The sequence below is a fragment of the Cloeon dipterum genome, chromosome 2 (genome assembly GCF_949628265.1).
Source record: "Cloeon dipterum chromosome 2, ieCloDipt1.1, whole genome shotgun sequence".
In the NCBI taxonomy this organism is placed as follows: Eukaryota; Metazoa; Arthropoda; class Insecta; order Ephemeroptera; family Baetidae; genus Cloeon; species Cloeon dipterum.
The window spans coordinates 20,574,631-20,593,528 of NC_088787.1; the positions used below are offsets into that span (position 1 = coordinate 20,574,631).

The 18,898-nt window shown below is 40.9% G+C and overlaps 2 protein-coding genes across 4 annotated transcripts in view; both read left to right on the top strand.

The window, feature by feature from the left end:
• Positions 1-18,898, top strand: part of LOC135936038 (protein sidekick-like) — a 175,606-nt gene that overhangs the window by 119,842 nt on the left and 36,866 nt on the right. The window lies entirely within an intron of this gene.
• LOC135936037 (uncharacterized) lies at positions 322-4,296 on the top strand. Its single transcript, XM_065478716.1, has 23 exons — positions 322-447; positions 507-527; positions 589-965; positions 1,033-1,196; positions 1,254-1,287; positions 1,338-1,402; positions 1,455-1,557; positions 1,615-1,850; positions 1,906-1,974; positions 2,034-2,067; positions 2,196-2,263; positions 2,333-2,435; positions 2,487-2,719; positions 2,832-2,904; positions 2,979-3,034; positions 3,087-3,122; positions 3,171-3,282; positions 3,340-3,452; positions 3,513-3,584; positions 3,648-3,684; positions 3,735-3,808; positions 3,863-3,965; positions 4,019-4,296. The coding sequence occupies exons 3-23, from the start codon at positions 866-868 to the stop codon at positions 4,249-4,251; spliced, it is 2,118 nt and encodes a 705-aa protein (XP_065334788.1). The 5' UTR covers positions 322-447; positions 507-527; positions 589-865; the 3' UTR covers positions 4,252-4,296.

An 18,898-nucleotide genomic window follows, 5' to 3' on the forward strand; every position in this document is an offset into this window, starting at 1 on the left:
TTGCTCTCGTCTTCTCAACACCCGTGAGCCGAATGCACTCGACGCCCTAATTCCTACCCGATCCGCGAGAGCAAACAGCCTCTTAATATCAGTTGGCAAAGCAGATAAAACCAGCAAAGAGGATTATAAGTGGAATCAGATTCCCAAGTTGCGCCTTAATGCAGTGCAGAGGAACGAAGCAGGGTCGATGCCAACGTGTGCGTTTTGCGATTTACATCAAGCTTTGGCACTCAGCATCACGCCAGCTAAAGATGTAAATTGATATCACGTGTAGCCTTCTGATGCTTCCACTTCCTGTTTATTTCACACGAAAAACATCCTGTCATTGGTCGTCACGAGTCTCTCTAGCTGTACAACAGTGGTGAACAGATAACAGCACAAACCTACGCCTATGAGATGATTTTCCTCCTGTTTAAGATTTCCTTGTGCTTAATTGTTATTAACCAGGTAAATTTAATAATTATTCCATTAAGAATTTATAGTATAAATCATTCAATTTAAACCAGGAAACTATTTGCGATTCTGAGGTGAGAAAAATCAATTGAATTTTAATATTACGTTTCTGTCAATTTCGTAAATAATACACAGAATGCCAATCAAACATTGGTTGTGATAAGACAAGAGCGTGCGGTCAAAATGAGAGGTAGATTATGTTAAGTTTTGTGCACCAATAATTTATAATTTTTTATATATAGTGGCTAAAACAAACTTGAGGAGGAAATACATAATCAAGTGCTGTGGAAATCAATCGTGTACTAATCCTGTACCAAAAACTGGCAAAAGCTCGTCTAAAACTCTGACGGCAAAAATAACAAAGCCAACCTTTCAAAAAATTAACTCAAAATACAGTACAAAGCCAACTGTAATGCTAGATACGACAAGATATACCACTCCACAAAATACTTTGAGTAAAGAAGAGTTGACCCCTTTGCAAAGTGAAGCTACCGATATTACATCATCCAATGGTTATAAAATATTATTCAAATCATATGTTGCTCTAATTTTAATGCAAACTTGCGCAAAATACCACAGCAATTGTGGAGGCAACAACTACGTACACCATAGTTTCTCTAGCAGACACAACAACAACGTTAACGTCTACAGAATTCACAACAACTGAGATCCCCTCAACTTCATCAACCACTACAGAACAACCAACTTTTTATTGTAAATGTCCAACTTTATGCGACAAAGTGGTATGAAATCAAGAATCATAAATTAAAACTGTATCTAACTAACACATATCATTACAGTCAAGCTTGATGAATTCAAACGGCGATTTACTGAGTAGGTTATTTTGTTTTTCGACAATCTCACATCATCATTGCTATTTTTAGATCCAGAGTATTACGGCGAATGGAGAAAAAGGGACGGTGTGACGTATCTCTTTGGAAATGAAGCAGTACTAGTTTGAAAGATTATTAAAATAACTCAAATCATTAACTCACAATCAGCTATCGTGGGACGGTGCTTGGTCCAAATGCTGTAGTTTAGGAATGAAGCCACTCAGTTTAGAGACTATGCAAAAACTATCGACTGTAGAGGGATTTTTTAATAGTACGCATACAAACAAAAAATATGTAAGAACGGGTGATTGCATTTAATATTCCAAAGATTGGGCACTGAACATCAAATTTTGGACGAGTGGCGCTTTCACTGAATGCAACGGCACTAAAGCATCTTCCCTGGTCTGGTGCTCCATCAATAATTTTAATTTCGACACCAATATTTGGCACTCAAGCGGAACGAAAGACAACTCGATGGGAATTTGCGTCAGCGCCACGTTTGAACAAGGACAGTTTCGAGCAAGGCGCGAAATGTGCAGCAAATTTTTTGCTTTTGCATGCGAAGTATAGTGTGGCCAAATAAAGTTTTGTCGTTTGATGATGATGTCGTGTTTTTCAGTCGGGAATCGGCGACCCGGTTCAGTTGCTTCAAAACGGATGCTCGGCACCACAGGCCTGCATAAAAAACGTGACTGACTTTTTACTGAAAATGGTGTCAACACTCACTCTAATATAATATTTCCATAGACCTCAATTTTCAGTGGGAATGAGTTGACTCAAGGTATGGATTGGACCCTTTGTTTTTATTTTACACATATAAAAAATCGAAAAACATTTAATGTTCTAAACAAAAATTGATAAAGAGCTTATTTTTAGGGTAAATATTAATTATTGCAAATCTTTTACTAGAGCCGAGTTTAGTGAGAGGCTCATTTATTGCTACTTGTGGAAAATTCTACTACTTTTCTAGATTGAAGGTTTGTACTTTTTGGAAATAATGTTCCTTTGCCACTTTTTCCTTACTTATCTGTTGAATTTTCAAACAGAAATCTTGGTCTGGTGCAAGAAACTATTGCTGTAGCTTGGGAATGGATTTGGCCAGCATCTCGTTGTCTTCGAGAAGAGATTGCGTCGCGAAAATACACACTGGTAGCTGTTATACAGCACTGTCATTTCTGTTTTAACAATATCACGCCGTAGAATATTCCACGCGACTAAATGAGAGCTACTGGATATCTGGCCGAAGAACAAATATCCCAGGAAAACATTATTGGTGCTCTGAAAATTCGTACCTCTACCCCGGTGAAGTGGATTGGGCATCTGGATTCCCAAAAAATGAGCACGAATGCGTTTTATCTGCTTTCAATCCGAGCAGTGGAAAGGTGGAGTTCAGAACTGCCAACTGCGAAGAAGAAATGCTTTTCATGTGCATGGTACAAGATCAAATATGTCTTCCTTTTATTTGATAATTCTAGAGAATTCTTATCATCTCAAACAATAATTTAGCATTTTTTAAGTAATTGAAACTGTATGCATGTGCTCCAGGCATATGCATTTGATGGGATTCCAAAGGTCCAAGTTTATGTAGAGTGCGCTAGAAGTCTCAGACTTGCTACAGGTATCCTTAGTTTGCTCTCATTATTTTAATTAAATCAGAACGCGTGGCTAATTGATTAAAATTTATTTAACAAGATGAAGAAGATGCTCTGCTTGCATATTTTGGCCCCCCACCCAGTCTGAAGCTTATGGTAACCTATTAAACTACGCATACAGTGCTGTAAAACTTGCAAATTTCATCAGTGCTATGCCAGATGCATGGGACAAAGATACAAAAAGGTTTACTGTTTATAGATGCATTAAAATAAACCACGAATAAATTATTAGATACTGGACAACTCGTTGAACCTTCCAAACATGTTCAGATACATTGAAGACGCGTTTAACGAGACCGACTTACAAGCTGCATACAAGATTTTGATGACGTGCTCCCGCCAGAGTGAGCTATAGCGTTCAGCGTGTCTTGTTGGTGCTGATTTCTTTGAATTTAAATCAGGCCCAACTCTCAGCAGTTGCGAATACCCGTATTATGCTCTTAAATGCGTCATGATAAATGGATATCAGCTCGTCCAAAGGGTGCTTAACGCTGCCATATCAAACCCAGATACCGTAACTTTTATACAGTACAAACATAAAATTCAGGACTTAATTATTTTCTTAATCTTGTAGATTCCACCTATGCTATTTTGCCAACCTGATTATCATTTTTGCGATATTATCCAGCAAAATTGCACCGCAAATGTAACGGATAAGTTTAAAAATATAATTTCTTGCGAGTCTTCCGACTCAAATTGTATTTTGTAGGTCACATTGATAACTCAGCTAACGTCAACAAGAAAAAGTATTATTCTGGCATCGTTTTACTGAAGTTTAACATTGAATATCTCTTAGCTGATATTGGAGAATTGGTTACACTGCCAAATAGTATCACCTATTTTATAGCTAAAAGGCTTCCTCCGAGTTTTGTGAGAAAATGGATATCCTTCGGTATAGATTTTATAAATAAAAATAATATCCAGACCTACTACGACGCCCTTTATTATTGCTGCTCGATTGGAAAACATCTTTTGGAGCTGGATAGCGTTAAAAAGCTTACAGATCTTTTTCTACTGGATTCATCACGTAAAAATGAACATTTGGAAAAATTTTATTCGGGATCAACATTTGTTTAACAGTGCAGACTCAATCCTCGACGGTGGTTGGACCACTGGCGGAGAATGGCAATGGCGATTTGTCCTCTTGGTGCTCGTCCGGCTCTCCAGTTCCAACAGCCTTGTTCCCTGGCGGAACTGTACCAAAAAATCCTTGCTACAAGAGCTCCAGTTGCCTTTTCTTGGATTTGCAGACCACCACGCTCTCTTATTCCCATTGCAACACATCACTGCAATCATTTTTTATTTGCGAGTAGCTTTCCATTTTGAATGAAACCATACTTTAAAAATATATAACTAACAATTTATTAACGAGTTTAAAAATTTTAAATCGTAAAATGTATAGCAGCTGTTTGCTAGTTTTTGAAAAAAAAAAATCTTTACAAATGAATCTATTCAAGAGAAAAAAAATTAACTAGCATCTTTTTAATATTGTTCCCTCTTTATATTGACGATGACTGCCTGAGAAAGCTTTTAACAAAAGATTTTCCAGATGGGATAATTGAAATTTCTTCATCACTAAAGTTCCCACCCCTACAGTTTTGAGAAAGCCAAAAATCGGAGCGAAAGTTTGCAACAAGCTAATGGCAACTCGGGGCGATCGCACTGGTCGTGAGAGCAAATTGAAAAGTGGGGCTGGGATTGGGGCTCGAGTGTATTTCCTCTGCTCTTCTTTTGCGATGCTCGTAAAGACGTGCGCGCCTATCGTACGTCTTATCGGCTCCCGAGTCGCAAATGAAACTGCTCTCGGGGCCCCTTCTGTCTTTGGCGCAGTAATTCAGATTTGGCTAAGCGTGCACATTACGAGCCGTCGTAAAACTTGGCCGTCCGTGCGCGCTGGCCGGGCCGAGAAAGGGCCAGTAGTACATTTGATCGGGCCCGCCGAGCGCTCGCGCTGCCGGCATAATCAGCAGACTTGCTCAATTTATCACGCGCCATTTATTCCGACGAGCTCGGTACTTCTGGCCGTATTATTTCATTTTTTTTTCTTGGTGGGCGCGCCGCCGAAAATATGGCCGAACTTGATTTACGAGCTGCCCCCCCAGTGACAAGGGTTGCCATCAAAATTTCTTCCACACACTTCCTTCCACCAACGACGGTTGTTTCGTTTTCGACGCACTATCATTGCGAAGGAGTTGTAGCTCGATACCAAATGTAAATGCCGCCAATAAATGGCAATAATTCTTCGACCACAAAAGCAACAGATAAAAAGCATTATAATTCATGACGAATACTAAAATAAATTTATCGACCTCTGGATAATAGATAAGCAAAAGAAATGAAATAAATGTTTTACTTATATTTTTGTAAAAGTCCAGCAAATTTAGAAGACGAATTGTTGGCTAGTGTTCACTCGTTGTCAGCTGATGATTGCAGAATAATGTATCAAAAATAGTGCATACAAAAATAGCCGTGTGCGTCTATAAAAATTTAGTTTTTTAACAGTTTAATCCGACAAGATAAGCTAATATTTAACTTTCTGTTCTTCTTCATTTTTTTCTCAGAGTTCTTTTAAAATCTCAAGTTATATACTTCCATAATCTTGGAAATTAGAAGTTGGAGCAAAATATTAATTTTTTTCGTTCATTGGTTCCACTAGGGGATGAATAAAATTTATTTTTAATGCTACCCATAGATAAATCTCCAAAACTTAAGGCAAAATCACAAATTGTGCGTATCGAAATTAAGTAATTTTTATTGTAATCACATCAAAGTGAATTTTTGTGATGTTTAAACAGCCCCTGATATTTGCATGTCGATTGCAGGTTTTAAAAAAAAAATCTAGCACCTAAAATTTTAAACTTTCCCTCTGTAGTCGATCCAAAAGTTAGTTTCAATCAAGTTGGTAAATAAGTGAATTATTAATAACTCGGTTGGCAGGCGGGCAGGCACGAGCCGGAATCCATTTCACGGTCCATTAAAGGCTTAACGAGTGCTCCGCAGTGACACACGCCACACGAACCTCAACCAGCAGCGACCGCCGAATGCAGTTTTTGCGCCGTCAAAATGCGCCATGCAGTGCGGGCCGAAATAATTAATCCGGCGGCGAGCGGCAAGCGCGGCGGTGGACGGCACTTTGTTATCAAACCAATTCAATTGCGCTCGCTCGCTCGCGGCCGCGTAGATTTGTTACGCGAGCAGCGTGTTACACTTGGCTGCAAGCAAGTCGAGAGTGAGTGAATATATCGATTTCTGGTCGACGGATTGATGCTCTCCGGCCGGCGAGTCATCTGCCAACGAGGAAAAAGGCCAATTGCGTCAGAGCTCGGCCAATGCGCAAGCTGCTTTTTTGTAATCTGCCCCTGGCAACATATTAATTAATTGGAAACGATTCTCATTTTTGGCACAGGTGATTCTATCAAGTTTATTTTGTGCGATTACATTTGTGAAAAATTCGAAAAACCCACCTTTTGGCTGGCATTTTATTTTTGTCTTGCATGTGTTTGTATTTCAGTTCAAAATAATTCTATTGATAGATGAAGCTCAATGAAAATAAATTACAAAACTTATTTGATATTGAAATTAAATCTCAAAATTAATAAAAAAACGACAATGCAATAAAAAAGAATTGAACATGAGTACAAGATAGAATTGAACGTTTTCTTGTGACCATTGTGCCCCGCAATGGTGAATTATTGGAAAAATAAAGCCACCAGCCGATGATATGATATATTCACCCAGGAGCTTCTAAACCACTAGTTCAATACAGAATTTTCTCTTTGACACTGCCCCCGAGGCTGTGCGATCGGCAGCAAAGGGTGCCCTTGAGCACGACGTGTGCAGTGCACACAGAATATGGGGTGGTCGCGTTGGCGAGGATCAAACCGCGTGCGCGCCAATAATAACGCCGGCAGGCCTGCATGTGTGTCGGGCTAACGAGCGAATTTGCATGCACTCGACGCCTCTGCGGGGCGCACACACACATACACACACACCTGGATTGCCAGCGCCAGGCGAGCGTGCTGCACCAAAATTGAGTGTCGCTTGCTCGCTTGCTGGATGTTGGGCAAAGGGGTCAGACGTGCCGGTCCTTTTAATAGATTCGCGCGGTATCGCCAATTTGCGACGCCCTAAATCCACAAAACGCGTGCTCGACAAGGTGTTCGCTCGAGTTTTGGCGCCACGCCAGTCCCAAATACGGCATGCAGATTCTTCTTTTCTCTCGAGATCATCGCTGTTGTAATTGAGCGGCTATCTTCGGAAAACACTACACTCGTTTTATGGGGTGGCAAAGCGCCTTTTATCGGCCCGTCGGAAAGAATGACTTCGGGATCGATTGTCGCACAGCCGCGCCGCAGCTGTTTTGATTCGATAAATCGGCCCTCTTGCCTGCTTTTGTTAAGATAATGGCAATGAAAGTAACAGGAAATATTTTTCGGGGGACTGCCGAGAAAATAATTTATTTTCCGCTGAACTAAACGCGTTAATTTGCACGATTGAACAAGGAAATATTTGACAACGTGATTTACAACGATGATTGATGGATTGGGATTTGTGAAACTGGTTGTAAAGTATTTTTTCTCTGCTCGGATCACTTATAACGAATTGCAAAGCATATGATGTATTTCGAAAACCGATATTTTATGGTAAATTCCATAAATCGAAAATCTTACGAGAGCTTCATTAATAATAAAGTCATTTTTCATTTTCCTTTGAACTTGGGGCATTTTCTGAGCATTAAAATTGGACATTTTAAGAAATTCGTGGCAAAAGAAATTCTCATCTATTAGTCCTCTTCCCAAAGTTAATTCAAAAGCCAGTTCAGAAAAAAATGTTGAAGAGTAAGTGTAGCATACAATATCAAATTATGTTCTAAAAGCGGTGGGGTTTCTTTTAAGCCCCTTAATTTGTCCAAATGTATAATTAAAAGGCTTTTTTTCAACACGAAACAACAACTACAAAAATCACTTTTGCTGTCCATAAAGAAATTTTACTAAAGAGGAAAATTTTCCATGAAAGTGCACCATTGAATTCGTATCAATTTCAACAGCCTTTCAAGCAGTTGCACATTCAGCAGCTCATCATTTTTAGCTGCGTTTCCTCTTGGGATGCGAGGCGCGCAAATCCATCCGCAGTTACTCTCGGTACGTTGAGTGCACTTCTTGCAACATACACAATTCCCCGTTTTCGGACTCGAAATCTATATTACTTCCATTCGGCTGCACCGGCAGCGATTACGCCGGCAAATTCGTATCCAAGGGAGCGCGAGTAATCAAAAGCCGGGCCCGAAACAAGCGCAAAAACGCTCTCGTGTGCCGTTATTTCGGGCAGACTCGGGCCTTATTTATTCGTCGGCCGGTGCTGAAAGGACTCGTGTGTTTTACGCGCGTTCCGGCCGAATCAAAATTTCATTCGAGCGTGGCGCATTTCGAAATAAGCCCCTTGAAAGCCGTGAAAATTGCAATAACGGCGAGAGCGGGTGTTTTTCTGAATGGGCCCGTTGGCTGCAAATTTAATTTAGACGCGTTTTGCTAGCGATTCAATTACACTTTCAACCATTGGGAGCGGCAATTGTTCTGTTAGCGCGGCCGGAATTATGAGCCGCCCGTATTTCTTTGGCACAAACGACAAAACGGTTATTTAATTTTTTACTCCAACTTTCTAAGCCCTGCGGCAGTTTCATTCGATTCAGCTCCGTTTTTACCAATCTATTTTGTTTGAGAACCTCTTTAAGTCTTTATATAAGCTCTTTGCAAACATTAACAACTTTGTAAATTAGTTTGGCGAAGTTGTGTTTTTCCACCTGGCGGCGGCGACAATCTGCACCGTCCGTCACCCTTGCAAGGCAAAGATGAATAATATTTCCTGTGCAGGGGCCGGAGATGGCGAAGACCGACTTGTAAGATCGATAGCAATTCTCATTAAGAGCGACGAAGATGGAAGGGAAAAAAGTCTTTGCGCTCGCAAATGGAAGAAGAAAACAACGACCAGGAAATGAACTCCACCAGCGAGCGGAGCGAGCGCAGTGTTTGCTCCAAAGTTTTTAATTATTGTTTATGAAAAAAGTTGTGTACACTTTTGACGAGCGCAAAAGCAGAGCTAAATGCGTCAAAATCGCGAGGGTGAGATGAAGATGCGAGCGCTGGCTGCTCTTTTTAATGAATATTGTCATGATCAAAGCCGTGCGCTGATGCTCCGCCCGGATTTAAACGGGGAACAACGTTAATGCGATTTGCCAGAGTTGATACACACTTACAAAAGAGGCGAAACTCTTTGATGATTCGAAACAAAGCGTCGTTACCTAGTATTGCAGGCTGTCTCTCGTTATTTTCAATTGCGCAAGTTGAATTACCCCTTCTCAGAAAGCGGGGGAGATTTGATCTGCGATTGTCTTCCCAACTTTCTCCGCGCTATCAAAATGTAAATCGCTGCTGCTTTTTCTTCTCCTCGCGTCTCAGCATTACCGAAAGGTGTATTTACTTAATGCCCGCCGCGCGCGCGATACCATCAGCCACCAGACCGTGCCATAACGCAAACTCTCGGCATATAATGACTCCGGAACATGCATTTCAATTCTCGCTCGCCCACCATTCGCCCGCCGTCTCCAAACAAAACCCGCGCGCGTTTGCTTAACGTCTCCAGATGAATAATAAAACCACTTTGAACATTGCTCTTTCAAACTGAGCAGCCGGAATTCTCGGCAAAAGTTTGTTTGTGTCTCACTCCATGCTAATGGCGATGTTTAGCACACGAAATTCATGAGAGTAATGCATAATATAATCCTTAATGTCTGCAAACTTGATCTCATTTCAAAACAAACAAGGAGAAATCCCTGATTATGGGTATGGGATTGTATTACAAGTGAACTTGCAATATCTTTATTTTGGTGGAAGTCCAACACGTCAGTTAAATTTATTCTCAAACCGTCTCAAACATAACAAGAAAAAATGTTTGCAAACACTTCAGGTCCAGCCAATTCAGAATAATCATCAACTCTGGTGCTCACTCAGGCATCATATTGCAAAACAATCTAATATTGTTTTTGGTCAATCGAAAAAGTTTCCTCTTAAAATGAAATTCGAATTTGATTTGATTTCAATAAAAACATGATTCCAATATTTGTAAATTCAACAAGCTAACCAAAATTTGATTTAATCTGTTTGTTTTTTTTACGGAGATACCTTCTAGCTTTATTTATTTTTTCTTGGAAATCAACCGCAGTCTTTTGTGTTTTCCGCTCTTTGCTTCCTTCTCTCCGAAATCAGACGATTTAGTTTCGCGTCCATCCGGCCTTAGAAGCCGCATCCCCCCGGGCAGTTAGCAGTCCAAGTAGTGCATCTTTTATCTCGACACACGATTCCGTTTCATTAAAGTGCCCCGAGCCAAATGGAAAAAATCCGTCCCCCGTCCGGTCGGGTACCTGCCTCTGTATCATCGTTCAGCATCAAATCATGGCTGCCCCCGACGATTTTTGGGGGAAGCGACAATGTTATTGCTCGGTATCAAATTAAAGTGAAAGTAAAAGTGTGGGGGAGCGGCGAGGGTTCGTTTCTTTTTGTCTTTTCCGGCACGAGAAACGATTGTTTTCCCCCGCGGAAACTTTTACCGAATATTTTGGCTTGCGGCAATAATTCTCGGTTTGATTTCACGCCGTGCTGCACTTGCGAGAAACTGCGACACTAATTGTTTTAAGAACAATATCCTGGTAAAATACGAGCTCACCGAAAATATTTGCTTTCGCGTCGGACAGGGTGAAGGATTGCTGAACGAAAAGAAAGTAAGTTTATCCGGCGCGCATAAAATGGCTTTTTCAACACTGGCGGTGCGAAAAAACTTGTCCAGCGTGTAAGAAAGGGAAAGAAAAACCGCCGCCAGCAGCCGGAAAACGCATTGTGTGCGAAGGAGCAACGAAAACAGTGCTCACGTCAGAAGGAGCGCACTTTTAACCGGCCATTCAGACCCGGCCAAACGCACCTGAGTCCCGCGCGCGCCGCGTCTAATAATTTATTTCACTAGCCCGGCCGACAGCCGACCAGCCGGCCTGCTCTTTCTTTTCGTAACTCGATAATCTGCGCGCGGTTATTGCATTAACACGCGCGGCCCGGCTTTTTCTGATATCAGTAAGACTGAGCAAATGATAATTGGATTTGGACCTCTTCGTCGGCAAAAAGCTGCCAGCGCGGCGCAAAAACAATGACGGACGGCTGCCTCACTGTTGGATCTTATTTGCCGGCATTTGTTGGCTCCGCGTATAATTGCGTTTGGTGTGCTTTCCATCAGCTGCCGCAGCCCAATCAGCTTTATTATTCCAATCGGCACACCGTACCCAGTGAGCGACCGCTTGTCAAAACACACACGGCTCCCAGGTATGATTGTTTTACCGCAGTGAGTGACAATGATGGAACACCAGATGATCTTTCTTCTCTTTGAATAGTTCTCCTATAATGTTAGCACCAGATTGGATTGATTCTGACAATAGAATTAGTGTTACCGAGCCAATTCCCAGACAGCCATTTAACGCAAAATTATAAAAAATACGACAAGGTTCATAGGAAGCTCTCTGGAATATGATTTGTGATAGCACCATTCGATTACTCATGAGGATGTAAAAAAATTAGGTAGCCATATTAATTGGTAGACAAATCAATTCGATGTGTTGAAACTAGGTGGAAACGAAAAACTGTTACTTTTTAGTCTGAACTTTGCAAAAAGTTGGGCAAGAAACCGGTGACCCTTCTCTGATTGGTCGCTGGAGTTTTTGTGGCTCTCTTTGCTAGGTTCACAACACCAAAAATCTCCATATAGTAGTGGTTTTTGTGTTTCCACCGATCTTCAGCACGTCATGTTTGATTTGAATCTAACCCTCAGGAATCGAATGGCACTGCGTCACTGAAACTCCGCTTTTCTAACAGTACGACAATTCTGCCTTACAAATTCAAGTCAGCTAGTGTTGATTAGCTCAGACGCCTCAGACTGACAATATTACCTCATTCAAAAATTCTGGATGCTCCAACACACCGTCTACGGTCCATGCATTCTAATCAAACGTGTCTCATACAAAGCAGACATTTCAATCATCGGCCGTAGGACTGCCCCTGGAGCCGTTGGTCGAAATCACGGGCGAATGCAATGCTTTCCGCATGACTGCGGCCGGCGCGTTGCATGCTGGGCATCATTACCGCACCCTGTGTTTGTGCAACGTGTGTGTGTGTCGCAACAGGCGATTATTAATTCACCGCGCGCATTAGGCTAGTCAAAGACGTGTAATTATCTGCCATGCGCCTAATGTGCTTGAGGTGGATGCATGCACCTGGAAGCCTCAACTGCACAGAGACGTGCGCTCGTTCCACTTTGCGCATTTGATTTCACCCCACAAGCTGCATACTTTGACGAAAGGCGTGTCAGTGTATGCGCGCATGGCGGAACAAGGTGCGCGCAGATTTGCTTTGATGAGAGGAAACAAACGGCTTCTACCCGGGAATTGCGGTCAAAGTGTATATGCGCGCTCGCAAGTTTTGCTGACAATATTCATAACCTTTGAATTAAGTCCAATTAATTCCCTGCTATTATCGTGCTAAGTTGAACTGTGAAATCTCCAGTAAATGTATAAACAGGATGTGCAGTAACCAATAGGATCAACAAGCATTATGAATCGAAAATAAATTAATTTTCTTAAATTAAACGACTTGATCATGTTTCCCTATTGTCTTTTGACAAAATAATTGTTTAGAATCAGTCTTTTTCATTTCTCTTGTCAAGTATAGTTGGATATAGTTCAAAGTTGTTTGAAGAAACCAAAATTTTAGCTTGAACGGATATATGTAAGCATTTTTAATCATGCAATTCATTAGAATCCAATGAATCCAAAGCTTCGTTGTAATTTTGTTAATTGTAATTAATGATCATCTCCTAAAATTAAAGTTAATTAAGCTATTATTTTGAATTCGAAATTAAATCATTTATGCTATATTTCAAAACTCATGCTCTCATACGCCTTTTTCGCCTTCTCCTTATTCCTGCTATAAATAAACATCAGATCCAAAGTTAAAATTTTCGAAATATATTTTGATATCTCAGTTCTAGATATTGATTTAATTAAAGAAATTAGATATACCCCACAAGCAGAGGAATAGGTAGAATACCCTTTTTACCGATGGACAAGCTATTCAGAATTCTTAAATTTGAAAGGAAGAAACCTTTTACTACAGAAAAGAAAAAGATTTTAAGTACTTTGACTATACAAAGTAAATTTTCACTATTTTACAAAAGGTACAAATATAATGATGCAACATTTTTCCATGCGACTGCATGAATTCTATCGTTTTTTCCTTTTGTTTCCTTTAGTGCTTGTGAATTCATCATGTTGCCAATCAATGCTCGTTTTCTGCTACTTCAAAGCAGCAAAACATTTCAAAGGGGCTATCGTCGATGTTTTTAATTTTGAAATTGCGTGTATATTTCCTCTTACACGAACTGAAAGTGCGTGTTCCTCGCTCTCATCAGCAGCAATATCGGGCCGCTGGACGTGGAGGACTTTCAGGATTTCCTCTGAGTTTTGCGCACGTCGTTTTTCACTGGCGGCATTGCGAAAGCAGAGCGAGCGGCGAGTTGTAACACGAGTGGTGCAGAGAGCAAACGTAACTCTGGAGCGAAAGCAGAGGGAAAAAAGCGAGCCTTGCTGCTGCTGGGTGCAAATTTATAAGCAGCGGTCGTGTGTATCCAGCCACTTGGAAGCAGCGGAGTCTCCCGTTTTTTGTCTTAACGCTCGCTCTAACGACGCCAGCGCGATTATTTGAGACAATAGCGTCCTGCTCGCTCTCTCTCACTGCTGCAGCTGAAATTGATTTCGCAACGGCACAAAACATCTCGGGAACGCCGCTCATAAATTCGAGCAGCCGCCGGTTTGTCGACGCCATACGCGCAAGAGAGCGGCATTTGCATTTTCTGACGGGAATCCGACGCTTCACGAATTCGCACACGCAATCCGCTGATGAATTTTGCAGATTGTTTGCGCGCACTCGATCGAGAGAGAGAGAGGCTTCATTTCGCTGCTACCGCGTTAATGGACTCTCAGTCCGCTGTGGATTTATCGAGGTGGACGGAATTAAAAGCTCGCTCGCTCGCTGTGTGCGAAATTGCTAATCACAACACGTGGCCCAGCTATTCTGCCTGATTTGACTAATGCGTGGCCGCTTCCCGCCGAGCTGGAAAGCTTCGCAGCTTCGCCTACAGTCAGTTTGCAATTTTTTCTTTAGCCCATTCATGTTTGAATTGCGGCATCACTGCTTGGAGAGCTGCCAATACGTCTGGTTCAAAAATTCAAAAATGAGTTCTGAAAAGCAAAGTGGTTTCTTTAATCTTTATAAACCATGTATATTGAATATAAAACATATTGATCGTAATTTAGGCGCTGAATGAATGCACAAATAGGGTACACACATTACTTCAATAGAACCAATGATGAGTAGTAAATATTTTGCTCCAAATTATTATCAAGACTGAGGAAATGACTTAGTTATGAGACAAAAATGGAGTCAGACGCAGAAATAAAAATGGTTACTTCTTTTCATGAATTAATCTGTTACCTTTCCTTACAATAATTTACTGTGCATAACGCATGAAAACTACGATTCACAGCTGAGTAAGCACCAGCTGATGATTCGTTTAAATTGGCTTTACTTGTAATGTTCAAGAACAAACATGTTTATTCTTGAATATTACAAGTACAATTACTCTTTACGGATGAGTTGAATTCTGAATAAAATATAGCTCTCTTCAAAACGAGAGGAAACGCAATCAAAGAGCATATTGAAACGAACAATATTTCCCTCGGTGCATATATTGCAGCTGATATGCAGAGTTTCTCCAATTTAGCGTGAGCAAAGGCAGAAAGTAGCAATCAGCATACAATATCGTATTCCCTCCGATTGGACGGTTGCAAAAAAGAAGGGAAGAAATAGGAGAAGTCCGCCTACATCCAATCTGTTTATACGCATTTATTTGCAAAAGATGAAATGAATCCGCGTCGTGCTCTAATGATACGAAATAAATTGTCTCGCATGGCTGGTTCACCGAAATAATGAAGTTATTAAAATTTAATGACGAGGCTTCGCTGATAACCTTAAATTACAATAAAAACCAAGAGTGGCAGACGTTTCCCCGGCACCACGAGAGCGCAGCCAGAGAAATAATAACAATAATTTCAACACTCCAGCAGCCTCCGTGCTCCATCTTGATCGCCGCCTCATCAACGGCGACTGCTGGGAAATGAGAAACGTCATTTTAGCCGCGCGTGGAATGAATCATTTTAATTAAGGACCATCAGCCGAGCGGCACGCAGCGTCACTGGAGCGCTTTTAAAATTGTCTGAGGTTTTCAAGATAACATTGGGAAAGGACTGTGAAACGCAAAAAAAATAAATCGTTAGGGGTTCAGGCAAAGCGGTTAACATTTTACAAAATTACATCATCAGCAGATTTGTACATAATTTTTTTTCGGTTGCGTATCTTTTGAAGCTGTAGTTAGTATATACAATTATAAATTATTGTTTTGAACAAATGCTTCTTGAAGTGTTTTAAGAATATTCAGTTCAAAATTCACAATTCAAGTAGAAGTTGACTACATAATTCTGGAAAAAATATTTCTCTTTCCCTTCTGCTCTGAAAATTGGGAAAAAGCTGAATTTTCCCCAGTTTAAAATTTTGAAACAATCGGTTCTAAAGGTTTGCATGTTTATCAAATATGGAGAGAGCTATCATATTATTGAAAATGATGATAAATATCTCCAGAAGGCCAGAAGGGAAATTTACCTCATAACCGGCACATCATTGGATATATCGCAACGAGAGGAATGGAAATCGAGCGAATAATTACAGACACAACGTTAAATATTTCGCCAAATTTAGCAAATTTGGATATTTAATTGTTACTCAGTCCTGATTTCATTATTCATTCTCACTGCTGAGATTCGAACAAATAATTTTATCAACAACTAACTGCTAATTATTACAGTCAAAATTTAAACCAATTTCAATGGTTGCCCTGTGCCAATACATTTTAATCAATATTAAAGCGAATATCGAATTATCGATGAGACCATGAAAAACTTATTATAGTGAGCAACATTATTTTATTTCAAATAGATAGAAACACCAACTTATTAGATTTGAAATCCCTTTACACCCTAAAAAAAGTGTATAGCATTTGTCTGTGCAACAGCCGAAAGCCGTATCCAGCGGTGTGCACACGCGGGGGTTGATTAAATTCAGCCTTGTTAGCAGAAGCTTTTACTGTCCACGTCGGCGGACGGGACTGCCGGCCGGCCGGCTGGCTGGGCCGAAATTTGCAAAACAAAGAAAAGCGCGTGGAAATCCTCTTTGCGTTTCGCTGCGTCGAGTCGCAGATTTATTAAATAGGCAGTCTCGCCGGGCGGGTTGCCACTAAACAGGGGCACTTTATCTCCGAAATGGATTGCAGCTCTGCTCTGCTCCGCCACCGGCCCAGCCAGAGCCACTTTTTGGTTTCGGCCGGGGTCAACGACATAAATTTCCACCTGCTGTCAACGCTGTTTTTGTGTTTTCCTTTGCACTTTGTTATGCCGCGCAGCTAACTTTCGGCTAAGTGGGATTTATGCAACTCCTTGATACCTGGTTCATTATCTCGCAGTCGTATAGTAAAGGCCAAAAACGGAAGCAGATACGAGCACAAAAGCCGCACAAATTGCACGTTCTGCGCGTTCCGACTCAGCCTTGATTCCATTTTGCATGCGCTTTGATCAACCTGGTTATCCCTGTGCAGCTTTCATGCAACTGTGCGCGTGATTCAAATCAAATCCGCGAGTGCATTCAGTTGCAAAGGCTGAGAGGCACTCATTCGCGCAGGGGAAAAACGCTCGGTTCAGCAGTTTGAAGTTGATTTTGCTGCACTATGCTTTGAATCCAATGGGGTTAAAATTTACGCAGGTGTGGACGTGAAATGATATCCATACTCAAATGCTGCTAAACAATAAATCCAATTAGGAACCCTGAAACTGAGTTGTGCAGAGCGTAAAAACTGCATCACTGCTTTTATGTGCACCAATTTTTCTCGTTAGCAGAAAAATTTTATAGAGAAGAAAGTCATCAAGGGGGAAATACAAATATTCTAGCTAGAGGTTAATCTCTTATAATTTAAATTAGAGGATTATTAATATATGTTGCTATCCCCGAAAAACACGTCCTCAGAATTCTCTCAGAACAAAGACGCTGGAAATGGCGTAGCTTGAGGGTTTTTCAAAAAGAAGACGTCGGATTGTGTGTACTTCCCGGAAAGTTTAAACAAGGGATTTGGCAAGTTCCCGCGTGAAAATTTGTATATTAGACATTTATTTTTTAAATCCTTGTCGTATTCAACTCAATAACAAAAAATACTTAGGCTTAGTGTTTAGAAAAAAATCGATAACCAGTTGAGCACATATAACAATTATACCGAAACCAGTCAAACAAATCAGATTTCCTGCTAAAAATTTACTTTTTTCTGGCAAACATCAAGCACAATAGCTTTATCAGCTTTAACATAAATCCAATTAGCGTATTGGTTTGATTTAATCTCATCTGTAGTAAGCTCATTAGTCCTAGCTTCTGATAAATGGGTAGAATGTGCTTACTTTAGCTGTAGAAACTTAACAATGGTGGTTTACTTAATTTTGAATATCATAACTACCTTTCGAATAAGACGTGCAAACTAATTGCGTTTGTGGAGTAGTAGAGAAACTCCAATAAACTAATTACTGAATTTCTCTCTCGGTGACGCAAAGCCTCAGGGTTGGCGTACTCACGAAATCAACGCCGTGAAATTTGACGTTTAACTCCGACAAACAGACGCATAAACTGCATATACTCTTCGCCCAGGACAATAAATTACACCAGATTTAATCGCGCGTGCTGTACGCCGTGTTGATGAAGACGAAATTTCAGCGGGAATTACAACCCCCGGATGGGGATGGGGAGCGGGCCCAACTTTCTTTGCTCGCATTAAAACTCTGGCAGAAAAGAAAGTTTCCCTCCCGCAAATGAGCAATTAAAATAATCCTGCCGGCGCACAGTGATACCCGATCCTTTTACATTTTCTCGCTAATTAATCACTCGCTCGCTCGCGTCTTAATTGCACGCATTAATCACACACAAAACTCTTTCTGTTGCAGGTGAGTCCCCTCTTTTCCGCCGGCTTATCTGCGCAACCAGCTTTGTTTTGTAATTATAATTATTATTGCGACTCGGCCCGCCGCCGCCTCCTCCTCCACCGTGGGTGGTAAGTATTGTGTGCCGGGTGCGGCGTTGCAGAAATAATAAATCTTTAACTCTGCTCGCATCTTATTCCGAGCAACGCACCGGAGAAAAGAAATTTATCGTTTTTATTTATGGAAGCGGAGAACACCGGCTCGTGCTCGTAATCTCTGCAAATTAGTTTCACTCGGGAGCTTTGAATTGGGAGTAAAACTGTCTTATTGCCGCTCTAAAACTCTCTGCTATGTGCTAGGCCTCTCGTTTGAATGACAGATTTAATGGCTGCTCTTTCTGAATACGCTATTCGGGTTCCTGCTGCGACTTAAGTGCCCTCAAGTCTGAGCATCTCATCTTCTTTTTTGTAGAGAACAAAGAATCTAGTTCAGATAGGTTTTTGGACAAAAATAAATATTTATACCTAGCTACAACAAAAAATATGCACCTGAAAAACTCTTTCAAAAAATCGTCAAAACTAATAAGTAAAAATTAATCTCTCAAAGCAGCAATGGAATTCCATTATGTACAGTGTCAATCGCTCTCTGAGGGTCAAATCAGGTTAGGCAGCTGAATCACTCTGTCTACAATTTGACACGATGTGCCAAAAATCGGTACAAACGTAAAAACCGTCATTTTACCGGGTGGTTTTTGGTCTGCGCCTAGCAAAATAGCCACAAGATTGCCAGCAACCCCTCAGAGGAGA